Raw genomic sequence first — 12,788 nt, 5'->3', positions numbered from 1 at the left:
TGAAGGAGTTGGCAACCTTCTTTCAGTGATCTGATAAAATGTAGTGTGTTATCTCGCTGGATTAGGAGAGGCACAGGGAAACCCCAGCGGTATCGGAGCTTGTTTTCTCTCAGGGCTGAGGTAAGTGTCGCAATTATTCTGCAATGAACAAGGTTAATTTACTAAAGTCCCCTGTGAGAGAGAGAGAGAGAGAGAGAGAGAGAGAGAAAGGTTTCCTGGTGGCAACCATTAATTCTTCTTATATATGAAAATAATGAAGATGTCAATGTCTATTTCCTCTGCTAGATGTTTGGGTACACTAGGTGCCTGATAAATAACAAGATCCAGGGTTGTGCAGTTGGGGAGCACCATTTTGATAAAGTTCTGGAGGAAATTATTGAGGGTAGATGGGGGGATTGATTCCAGGATCCCCCTAAACTTAACGTTTTTCCACCACGACCTGTCTTCCAGGTTTATGACTTCAGCACGAAGAGAGGAGGCTTCTGATTCCAACTCATAATGAGCATCTATCAAGTCGAGGCAAACCAGACAAGGATGTCCCTTGTCCCAGTTACTTTCTAATTTGGCCACAGAACCTCTGTCCCGAGTGTTGAATACAGCTTCAGACATGGAGGGTATTCAGAGTTGAAAGCCGTGATTTTTGTGGATGATATTCTTTTGTTCCTTTCAAAGCCTCTTTCTAATGATCTTCCTAAGGTTTTCGGAATCCTATGGCTTGGTATCTGGGTTTAAGGTGAATCCTACTTAGAGTGTCCTGCTGGACATAAAATTGTTTTTCCTCTCCTTACCTCATGGGGACTTTGCTGTTCCAGTGCAAATCTCGTACACCTCCCTGAGATATCTGGGGATTCACGTGGGCCGCTCTCCTGGGTATAAATACAAGCTAAATTACCCTCTTCTTTTCCGGAAAATAATTTCCCAACTGCGTAGATGGCAATCCTTACCTCTTCCATCTTTAGCTTGATGTCATTTATAAAAAAATATGATTTTTCTTACTTTACCCCATGAAAACTATACCAATATTGCTTAAACATAAGGGTGATGCAATGTTATGCTCCAAGTTCACTAAATTTATATGTGGAAATAAGAGGCCAAAGATAGCACTGCAGAAAATAACAGGGGGGCCTACATTTCCCAGACATTAGGCATAACAATTTGGTATGCCTGCTCAGACATGGGGTGGACTGGATAAAGGGTCTAGTATGTATTCTAATGTTAATCTAGAAGCAGTCATGGTGGGGGCCTAGACCCTTCGAGCTTTACTACACACCCAATACTCGGCACTGCCAAGGCAAGTTAAGGGTAGCTTACTCTTACGCAAAGTGATAGCCCCCAGGAAAGCCTGCATTGACCCTATAAGTCTTTTGTTTCTCCTCAGTACAGACATGCCTCTGTAGTCCCATCTGGAGTTATTGCTGGCTCAGCAGAACGTGTTGTATCGGGTGTGGAGGGAGGCAGGGGTGTCTAGAGTGGGCCATGTTCTGCATCCTTCTGAACTTCTGTACTATACCTTACCAGAGGCCTATGGTCCTATTCATTTTCTCCAATACACAGAGGTAACACTTCTTTTGACGCGTTTATAAAAAGTTTCAATAATTAGCATTTTTTTAAATCAAACCTTTACTGAAAAATACTTAGATGGAGGAGCGAGGCCCTTACTAAATCTCTGTTTTGTTACTGGGAGCGGAAATTGGCTGACCTGGGGATGCTTATACTAGAGGGGTGAGTAAAAGTGAGGAAGGTGGTAGTGAATGAGGTGTGGTGGGAGACCCAATTTAAAATCCTTCATCACGCAATATATGGTTTTACTCTACCTACAGATTATCACCCTGGCCACATGGAAGCATGCCCGAATTGTGGGGAACAATGATTTGATTTAGTTTCATGCCTGCCTGGGTCTCTCTCCAACTTACTGCATGATAAGTTAGGCATAAGGCTCCAAGTTGGTCCTCTTCTTATTCTTCTACACGTTCCAAGGGATGATGACCATCTTACACTGTTGACTCATCTGTTTATATTAGTATGGAATAGATGGTTACTCTCAGAGGTTGTCGGCAGATATGCCTACGGTAGCAGTGGTTCTCCTTAAGATGAAACGTTATCTTCATTTGGACCAGTTAGAATGCAGTAGAGCAGCAGATAAATCAGCTAAATCCTTTTAAAAGAATGGGAAGATGTTTATATCTGTCTTTTTATCAGATACAGAAATAATCTCGGTTAAGACTCCTTTTAAAGACACGACTTGGTATTTGCGAAAGACAGTGGCAGGCACCCTGGGTCGTTTACAGATCCTGTGAGTTTCTGGTTGTTCTCGCTTTCCTGGGGCTGGGTTACAAGCAGAGGCCTGTAATGGTCATGTATTTTATTCAGGAGCGACCAGTCCTTGTCTGTTTGTCAAAAATATTTTAAAAAAGTTGTAATGAAAATTATTAAAAAATTATAAAAAAGTCAGAAACAATAGGTTGTAATCAGAAAGTGAAAAAGAGAGGGGGCTCATGACTATGATGTACATATGCTGTAAAAAAAAAAAAAAAAAGGCACACAGACAGGGGTTTTCTTAGTAAGATAATTCCTTTACGCAGCAATTTAATAAAATTTTAATCTTAAACGAACAGTTAAATATTTATGATATATAACTAGTTAAAGAATATACAGCCTGTTTACCTTTGCTGTATAATAAAAAAAATGTCATGCTGACTCACCATTGTACTTTTTTCTTGTTTCCAGCTATATTTTTTATTAGGAGTTAGTTCTCGGGGCAATCTGATTGATCCTGCTTTTAAGCAATCCAAAGTTGGTGAAGACAAAAAATCCATTAACATTTGAGAGCTAGCAGCCAACAGGCTTTCAAGAGAAGGTCTAATAAGACAGCTTTGCAAATCTAGTGAGTGGAAACAAAAAAAATCACATTACTATACATTTCCAAGTAACATCTTCGGTTTACAGGTTACAGGTGATTATAGCCGTTAACCACAAAACAAATTCTTAAAAATAAACTTACCATGCAATTGTTTTCTTCTCTCGCACTCACTTTCAGCTATTTCACTTAGGAGCATTATGCCTTGGAGAAGAGAGCTGTCTGCTGATATATCAGGAACCAGAACTGATGTACTTCTGAGTGGTAGACAGCAGGCTTGGGGCATTTCAGATGCTGCAATCAGTGCATTCATACCAGCCAGAGGATCAGAAGGTTTAGAACACGTGTCTTCCTTTTTACAGTTAAGAGGTCCAGATGCCACACTATCTGTACATGTGCTTTCATTAATCATACTCAAATTCCTGATCTCATTTGTTTTGGGGGATTGTTCAGTTATTGCTACAAAATCCATTTCAATACTTGGAGACTCAAATGTATTGAAGAAGTCTGTTTGAGTTGAACACGTACCTTTTCCATTGCTATGAGTAATCTCGAAATTGCAAGGTGAAAGACTTTCCATCTTTCCTTCATCATCTTTCTCAGCTACTTCTGGGGGCTCTGATTCTTGAAATAAAAAATGCTGGTATTCCACAGACACTGTACAAATATCTTGGTCATTAGATATTTTACAACTTTTAATGAAAGGTAAATCTTCTGTTTTAACTGTGTCAGTTGTTGACTCAGCTGCCGTATATTCCTCGAGTAGATGGCCAGATTTGAGATCCAAAGGGGTTTCAATGTGACAATGATGTGCCTTTATTTCAGATAATTTTATAACAGAATCAAAACTTTCTGCATTTTTAACATTTATTGGTTGAAGACATGGCACTGAGTATCCACTTGCAGGATCTGAAAAAAAAAATATATTACTTTTTTCTCTATTTTTTAGGTAGTACTACTACTCCCAGCATGGAACACTGTTCCATGCTGGGAGTAGTAGTACCTGTAGTAATAGACAGATCGCCCCGGGTCTCAGTCCTGACACCCGATGCGATCGTCCGTTATATAGCACAGATGCCGCTGTATACATCGCTCACATCTCTGCACTATACTCCGGCAAGTGATGTGAATAGAACATAATTCATTCATATTTCCCACCCAGAGCTGTGATTGGCCGGATGGTTGCAGCCAATCACAGCTCTGAGAGAAATATGAATGAGTGAGTGGTCGGCCCGGAGTATAGTGCAGAGCAGGGATGTGAGCGATGTATACAGTCGCTCCATCTCTGCTATAGGCAGGACGATCACAGCGGGTGTCAGTAGTGATACCCGCTGTGATGTGTCCTTAAGCAGGCACTACTACTCCCAACATGGAGCACACTCTGCTCCATGCTGGGAGCTATAGTACCTGCATTAATAGACAGATCGCAGCAGGTGTAACTTCTGACACCCGCTGCGATCTGTCTATTAATGCAGGTACTACAGCTCCCAGCATGAGGCAGAGTGTGCTCCATGTTGGGAGTAGTATTACCTGCAGTTATGGAAAGATCATAGCGGGTATCACTCCTGACACCCGCTGTGATAAACCTGTATAGCTGTGATCCACCTGTATAATGTATAGATGCAGCGGCCGCTCTCCTATGGTCCCCTGCACGGCCGTATATATACACATTCCGATTTCCCACAGAGAGCTGTGATTGGCTGGAACCATCTGGCCAATCACAGCTCTCTGTGGGAAATATGAATATGTGTATATATACGTCAGGGCAGGGGACCATAGAAGAGCGCCCGCTGCATCTGTCTATTAGTACAGGTACTACTACTCCCATCATGGAACAGTGTGTTCCATGCTGTGAGTAGTAGTACTAACTAAAAAAATGTAAAAAGATAAAGAAAAAAGGTGAAAAACACACACAATACATTTTTATAATGGTCGGCTACATTTTTATTTCCCCGCACACATAAATTGATCCCTGTTTAAAAAGTAATAAAATGTTTTTTTTTTATAAAAAATATAAATGTCATTAGATACAATTTTTTCCTTCACTACTGTATCTTTTTTTTTTTTAATGGTACCTTACGAAATTTTATTCAAAACAGGTATCTCCATGACTTTTTTGGATCGCTAAAGCCCAAAAAAGATTAAAAACAGCCTGCAAAAACGCCAAAGTTAAACCCCACATATCGTTTTTCTTGGCGTTTTCTCACTCCCATGGACTTCTATTGGAGCAAAACGCCACGATTTTGACTAAAAACGCTGGTTTGAGCGACAAACAGCGTTTTTTTCAAAACGCCAAGGAGCTGAAAAAAAAGCAAAAAAGTGAAAAAACGGAAACAAAAGGATTAAAAAAACGGCAAAGTGAAAAAACGGCAAGTGGAATAAGAATTCTGCGATTTCTCATTGATTTACAGCTAACATCAGAATTGGCGTTTTTCTTGGAGTTTTCACAAAAAAAAAAAGTGGAATCCTAGCCTTAAGGACACCGCCCATTTGGGTCTTAGGCTAGGATTCCACTTGGGTCTTTTTTGTGAAAATGCCAAGAAAAACGCCAATTCTGCCGAATGGCATTTTTTTTGGCCAAAAAACTTTCCGGCCAGATGTTAGCTGTAAATCAATGAGAAATCGCAAAATTCTTATTCCACTTGGTGCTTTTTCACTTTGGCGTTTTTTAATCCTTTTTGGCGTTTTTTCACTTTTTTTGCGGTTTTTCTAGCTCCTCAGCGTTTTGAAAAAAAACGCTGTATGTCGCTCAAACCGGCGTTTTTAGTCAAAATCGTGGCGTTTTGCTCCAAAAGAAGTCTATGGGAGTTAGAAAACGCCAAGAAAAACGATATGTGGGGTTTAACTTTGGCGTTTTTGCAGGCATTTTTTGTTCTTTTTTGGACTTTAGCGATCCGAATAAGTCATGGAGATACCTGTTTTGAATAAAATTTCGTAGGGTACCATAAAAAAATAAAAATAAAAAAGATACAGTAGTGAAGGAAAAAATTGTATCTAACGAAATTATATTGTTTATAAAAAACATTTTATTACTTTTTAAACAGGGATCAATTTATGTGTGGGGGGAAATAAAAATGTATCCGACAATTATAAAAATGTATTGTGTGTGTTTTTCACCTTTTTTTCTTTATCTTTTTAATTTTTTTTTAGTTAGTACTACTACTCCCAGCATGGAACACACTTTTCCATGATGGGAGTAGTAGTACCTGTACTATTAGACAGATCGCCTGCTGCGATCTTTCTGTATAATGTATAGATGCAGCGGGCGCTCTTCTATGGTCCCCTGCCCTGACGTATATATGCACATATTCATATTTCCCGCAGAGAGCTGTGATTGGCCAGATGGTTCCAGCCAATCACAGCTCTCTGTGGGAAATCGGAATGTGTATATATATATATATATATATATATATATATATATATATGGCCGTGCAGGGGACCATAGGAGAGCGGCTGCTGCTTCTATACATTATACAGGTGGATCACCGCGGGTGTCAGGAGTGATACCCGCTGTGATCTTTCCATAACTGCAGGTAATACTACTCCCAACATGGAGCACACTCTGCCTTATGCTGGGTGCTGTAGTACCTGTATTAATAGACAGATCGCAGCGGGTGTCAGAAGTTACACTCGCTGCGATCTGTCTATTAATGCAGGTACTACAGCTCCCAGCATGGAGCAGAGTGTGCTCCATGTTGGGAGTAGTAGTGCCTGCTTAAGGACACATCACAGCGGGTATCACTACTGACACCCGCTGTGATCGTCCTGTCTATAGCAGAGATGGAGCGACTGTATACATCGCTCGCATCCCTGCTCTGCATTATACTCCGGGCCGGCCACTCACTCATTGATGTTTCCCTCAGTTATGGTTGGTTGCAGACGAATGGTTGCAGCCAATCACAGCTCTGGGTGGAAATTATGAATGAATTATGTTATATTTACATCACTGGCTGGAGTACAGAGCAGAGATGTGAGTGATGTATACAGCGGCATCTGTGCTATATAATGGACGATCGCATCGGGTGTCAGGACTGAGACCTGGGGCGATCTGTCTATTACTACAGGTACTACTACTCCCAGCATGGAATTTGGCAGGAATATTCCGCACGGACATTCCCCTGCAGCAGAGTCCAATTGATTTCAATGGGATTCTGTTGCTCGGTTCACACAGTGGAATTTTATCCAGAAACATCTACTTGTCTACTTTGGTCTATTGTTTTTGCAGATTTGGCTCAGAAATGCATTGCAGTCTATGAGAGGGTGCATTTCCGAGCAGTCCTAGCATCCGCCAGGATTATTCAAATGTGCGGAATGTTCACACGTGTTTTCCATGCAGACATTGTGCACATTTTTACGCTGTGTGAACATGGCCTTACACTGACAGTCCAATCATGCACTGTGACAGAAAACTGAAATAATCAGTTTCTGTCACTAAAACCCTATTAACACAGTGCTCAAATCGAGAGCTGCACTGCATAATGCATATATCTGCTTCTGGATAGTTGCTAGGGGAGCCTGTGATGTCAGTATAGACATCACAGGGTTTCCCTCAGCAAAGTGGGCCTGCAGAGATGATGTGATGTGTGTCTTCTCTCCATGGCTGTAAAACAGATCACTGGAAACAGTGATCTAATGGGTTGTTACCTTTAGATCACCGTAACAGTAATCTGCATATGGTGACAAGATGTAACAAGGGCCGGCTCCGTCCCTGCAAGAAAGCATACAGGGGCTGGGCTGGCAGCGCTACTTCAATCAGATGGTTTATATGTATATATATTCCATGGATGGTGGGGGGAGGGTTATTACATGTATATACCCTGTGTGTGTGTATATATATATAATATATGTTTATATAGTGTATGTAATCTATCTATCATTACAATATTACAGCAGGGGAAAATCTGGAAAACTGTTATTCGATCACACTATAGGGATATTGTTCTGTTATGGTATGGCGTTGTTATTCAGTTATGGTATGGTGGTGTTATTCAGTCATGGTATGGCAGTATTGTTTTGTTCTGGTATGGTGGTGCTTCCCAGTCACGGCATGCCGGTATTGTTCTGTTATAACATTGTTATTCAGTCATGGTATGGGTTCTGGTAAGGTGTTGTTATTTAGTCATGGTATGGCAGTATTGTTTTTTTCTGGTGGCTTTATTCAGTCACAGTCTGGTATGGTGAAAACTGTTATTCAGTCACAGTATGGGGTTACTGTTCTGTTGTGGCGTTGTTATTCAGTCATGGTGTGACAGTATTGTTCTGGTATGGCAGTGTTAGGCCCCTTTCATACTACCGTTATGATCTGGTAGTGTGACTGTCGTCAGGAACGCCGGGGAGGATAGCAGGAGAAAAAAATTGAGCTTGCACAATCTTTTTCTCCTGCTATTCTCTCTGAAAATAGTGGTGCCCGACAGACCCCATAATATACTTAATATTAATAATATAATATAATATGACTATAATGGGGACCATCGGGACCCGTTACTGACCAGTAGTGTGAATGTAGCCTTATTCAGTCATTGTATGGGGTATTGTTCAGAAACAAAAGGCCGAACACAGTCCATGTTTGCAGGTCAGACAAAAATATGTTTTTTTAGATCAAGGGCCAGACCTTCAAAGGTTGGGGGGGGGGGGGGGGGGGGCACCAGCCCTGGATTTAACACATAAAAAATGTGTTTCTGCTAATCTGTGACTCTATAGTAAAGAAAAGGAAATTTGCCATCACTATGCATGGAAAAACTGGTAGACAAATTTTTGAGGTAAATAATATTTATTTAATAAACAGCCATAAAACATAGCTGTCACGTTTTAGTGTCACGTCAGGGCAGGGAAGAGCAAGCCCTATGCTGATCCTAAACATCTTTTCCTGCCTACTTGCTCAACTGCTCTAATAACGGATAACAACTGGGCGCCGATTCCTTCCTATCTAAAGTGCACGGGCGTCATGGTCAACATAATAAACATATACTGTACACAGTCAACAAATCAGAACACCGAATACAACTGGAATACAAAGTAACAAAAAACAGCTTAAGAACCAAAACTATATAAACAGCAGATATGAAAATACAAACAAGAATTAAACTTGGAATTATATACAGCAAGATATATCCAGGGATCCTGCATTATAAAACTCAAGGATGCAAATACTAGGATAACAGAAACCGACAAAAACACTCCCCTGGTCTGAACAGGGACAAGGAACAAGATTCACTCTAGACACCCAAACTCAAATCATGGAGGGACATGACTACCAAATCCAAATAGGCTCCAAGCTAAGGGGGGGGGGCATACTGCTGTGTGAACAGGAACTAGCCTTGGAGGAAAATCAAAATCCAAAACACATCTAAAGATCTACAGATATCACAGAAGCGTGTGTGAACACACCTCAACAGAGAATACATAACAAGATACCAACAGAACAGACTAAACCCGACCAGGTACACATAGTAACAAGAATAACAGAATATTTAACAAGGCTAGAAGCATAGCAGGACAGAAAGCCATGGCAAACATAAATAGCATGAGAAACAGACAAAGTGAGACTTAAACTCAAATCAGCAGCACTGAATGCAGGATGAGCTAGGATTAAATAACTTGCCTGCTTGGATGGATCACTGGCTAGGATCTGTAACCCTTGCCAGACCAGGGAGCATAAGCACAGACTAGCAGGTGCAGACATCACAAAAGCGTGAAAAAAAACTTTAGTAAGATTATATATTTTTTTCTGATTTCTGACCATTCTTACCTAAGACGACCTACAAAGTGAACTGTTAACTTTTCCAAATTCAAATAATGTGTCCTGCAAAAAAGGAGACTTACCTACTGGCTATAACAAGTGACTGTTACTTTATAGCATTACTAACAAAGGTATTGACTTATGGCATCAGAATGCCAGTAAGAGAAGTAAAAAATGGAGTCACTCTCCTTAGAACCATCCTCTACATTAGCCAAAACTTTTATATGTTTAAAGATTATCATAAATTAATAAAAGGTTCAGTTATTTTAACTAAGCTTATTAATGAGAAACAAACCTTTAGGTGGAGTTGAGCCTCTTTCCTTCACGTCTGAATCTTTCACTGACCCTTCGTTGACTTCTACTTTGGTTGTTAAGATTGGATTAGGTGGCTGATTAGAAGTGTCATTTTCAGATTGTCCTTCCAATTTGTTTGTTGCAGAGAAAGATTTCATATGAAGAGGTGAGGAACCAAACATATTACTGCAGAAATCAGATGGTGAATTGCACAAAGAGCTTTCCTTAGTTTGTGAAGACAAATCCACAACTTTTTCTGGCCTTAGTTTTATTTGCTCCTAAAATGGAAAAAAAAAACAGTTACATTCAGAGAAAGTTTAATAGGAATACCCATTAGAAAAAAATAATTAAGGAGCTCCTGTTCTACACAAGATATATGTATACCTGAGAAAATGCATTAATGGAGTACTCCGGTGAAAATTAACTTATCACCTATCACAGGATAGGGGATAAGTAGCTGATCACTGCCCCCCCCCTCCAGGACAGGACCCCAGTGCTCTCAGTGAGGGGTCCCATTTATTTTTATGGGAGCGCCGATGATGCCTGAGAGCTTTACTCTGCTCTTTTCGGCATTCCAATAGAGAAGAATGGAACGCGTGTGGGCTGCAGCACACGCTCCTCACCGAGTGCCAGGTCCTGTCGTCCTAATGATCCCTGGGAGGGGGGGTCGGATGCCCTACGAGCAGCAGGTCGGACCCCCTACGATCAGTATTTAAAAGACACAACTCAAGTCATTCACTTGTTAGAGCACTTCCCTTGGACTTCTGATCACTTAATGGCAACACTCGATAAAAGTTCTTTGTACACTTTCATTGATCATTCACACGGTATCACAGCGGTTAAAAGTTTTTGGGAGAAAGGGAAAATCAAAGCAGAACAGGTTCAGTTTATCACAGATGCAATAAAATGTATTCTTACTCTTAGTTATTTTCATTTTGAGGGCCACTTTTATCTTCAGCAAACAGGGACAGCCATGGGCTTTTATGGCGGCATGGGAGGATTCCATTATTACCCCACTACTCAGCGCAGACCTGGTGCTATGGCGTCGCTATATCAATGATATTTTTCTGATTTGGCGGGGACCTCGGGATGGTCTTGAAAGATTCATTGGCATGTTATACTCCAACACTCAGAATATTACATTTACTTCCACCATTAGTGACAATAAGATTGAATTTTTAGATTTGGAAATCTCAGAAACCTGTACCCAATTGCAGTGTAGTTCCTTCAGAAAACTCACAACTAAATATAGTTACCGTATTTATCGGGGTATACCACGCACCGGCCTATAACACGCACCCTCATTTTACCAAGGATATTTGGGTGAAGAAAGTTTTTTACCCAAATATCCTTGGTAAAATGAGGGTGCGTGTTTGTGCGCGTGTGTATACCCCAATACACTGTTTCTTACCCGGCAGAAGCCCCCAGGAAAGGCAGGGGGAGAGAGGCCATCGCTGCCCGCTTCTCTGCCCCTGCCTTTCTTGGGGTCTAGAGCCCTTCTGCCGCCGCTTCTCTCCCCCTGGCTATCAGCGCCGCTGCCCCTTCTCTCCCCCTGTCTATCGGCGCGGCTGCCCCATTGCCTCCCCCATCCCCGGTTGTATAATTACCTGTTGCCGGTCCGCGCTGCTTCAGGCCCCCGGTGTGGCGTCCCCTGCGTCGTTGCTATGCACTGAAAGACGCAATGACAAGTGACGTCACTCGTTATTGCGCTGCGCCGTGCAGCGCATAGCAACGACGCAGGGGACGCACACCAGAAGCCTGAAGCAGCGCGGACCTGACCCCGGCAACAGGTAATTATACAACCGGGAATGGGGGAGGCAACAGGGCAGTGGCGCCGGCAATGGGTGCCGCTGCCCCTTCTCTCCCCTTGGCTATCGGCGCCGCTTCTCCCCCCCTGGCTATCGGCACCGGCAATGGGGCAGCGATAGCCATGGGGAGAGAAGGGGCAGCGGCACCGGTAGACGGGGAGAAAAGGGGCAGCAGGGCCGATAGCAGGGGGAGATAAGCGGCGACAGCAGGGACCCCAGGACAAGCAGGGGCAGAGAAGCTGGCAGCGGTGGTGGTCTCTGCACCTGAAAAAGCTGCTGCAGTTCATTGATTTAAAGCGCCCGCTTTAAATCATTGAACTGCAGCGGCTTATCGGCGTATAACACGCAGGTAGAATTTAGGCAAAAAATTTTAGCCTAAAAAATGCGTGTTATACGCCGATAAATACGGTATATTAAATGTAGTAGCTGCCACCTGCCAAGGTGGTTCATTAACCCCTTAAGGAGCCGGGGTTTTTGCATTTTCGTTTTTTCCTCCTTACCTTTAAAAAATCATAACTCTTTCAATTTTGCACCTAAAAATCCATATGATGGCTTATTTTTTGCGCCACAAATTCTACTATGTAATGACATCAGTCATTTTACCCCAAAATCTACGGCAAAACGGAAAATAAAATAATTGTGAGACAAAATATAAAAAAAACACCATTTTGTAACTTTTGGGGGCTTCTGTTTCTACACAGTAAATTTTTCGTTAAAAATGACACCTTCTCTTTATTCTGTAGGTCCATGCGATTAAAATGATAGCCTACTTATGTAGGTTTGATTTTGTCGTACTTCTGGAAAAAATCATAACTACATGCAGGAAAATGTATACGTTTAATATCGTCATCTTCTGACCCCTATAACTTTTTTATTTTTCCACGTATGGGGTGGTTTGAGGGCTCATTTTTTGCACCGTGATCTGAAGTTTTTAGCGGTACCATTTTTGCATTGATAAGACTTATAGATTTTTACTGATTTTTATTCATTTTTTAATGATATAAAAAGTGACCAAAAATTTCATTTTTTTGCGCGTACGCCATTGACCGTGCGGTTTAATTAACTATATATTTTTATAATTCGGACATTT

At 41.5% G+C, this 12,788-nt stretch overlaps 1 protein-coding gene across 6 annotated transcripts in view; it reads right to left on the bottom strand.

Moving 5' to 3' along the window:
• Positions 1 to 12,788, bottom strand: part of TNRC18 (trinucleotide repeat containing 18) — a 968,701-nt gene that overhangs the window by 538,264 nt on the left and 417,649 nt on the right. For all 6 annotated transcript variants that reach the window (XM_056534534.1, XM_056534539.1, XM_056534536.1 and 3 more), the window contains exons 9-11: positions 9,892 to 10,168; positions 3,002 to 3,766; positions 2,703 to 2,881 (exon numbers count right to left, since the gene is read on the bottom strand). In XM_056534534.1, the coding sequence (XP_056390509.1) occupies positions 2,703 to 2,881; positions 3,002 to 3,766; positions 9,892 to 10,168 (1,221 nt within the window). The remainder of the gene's footprint in view (positions 1 to 2,702; positions 2,882 to 3,001; positions 3,767 to 9,891; positions 10,169 to 12,788) is intronic.

Source organism: Hyla sarda, chromosome 8, assembly GCF_029499605.1.
Source record: "Hyla sarda isolate aHylSar1 chromosome 8, aHylSar1.hap1, whole genome shotgun sequence".
Taxonomy (NCBI): Eukaryota; Metazoa; Chordata; class Amphibia; order Anura; family Hylidae; genus Hyla; species Hyla sarda.
Note: the sequence above shows the minus strand (reverse complement) of the source record. Positions and strands in the feature narration are given on the sequence as shown.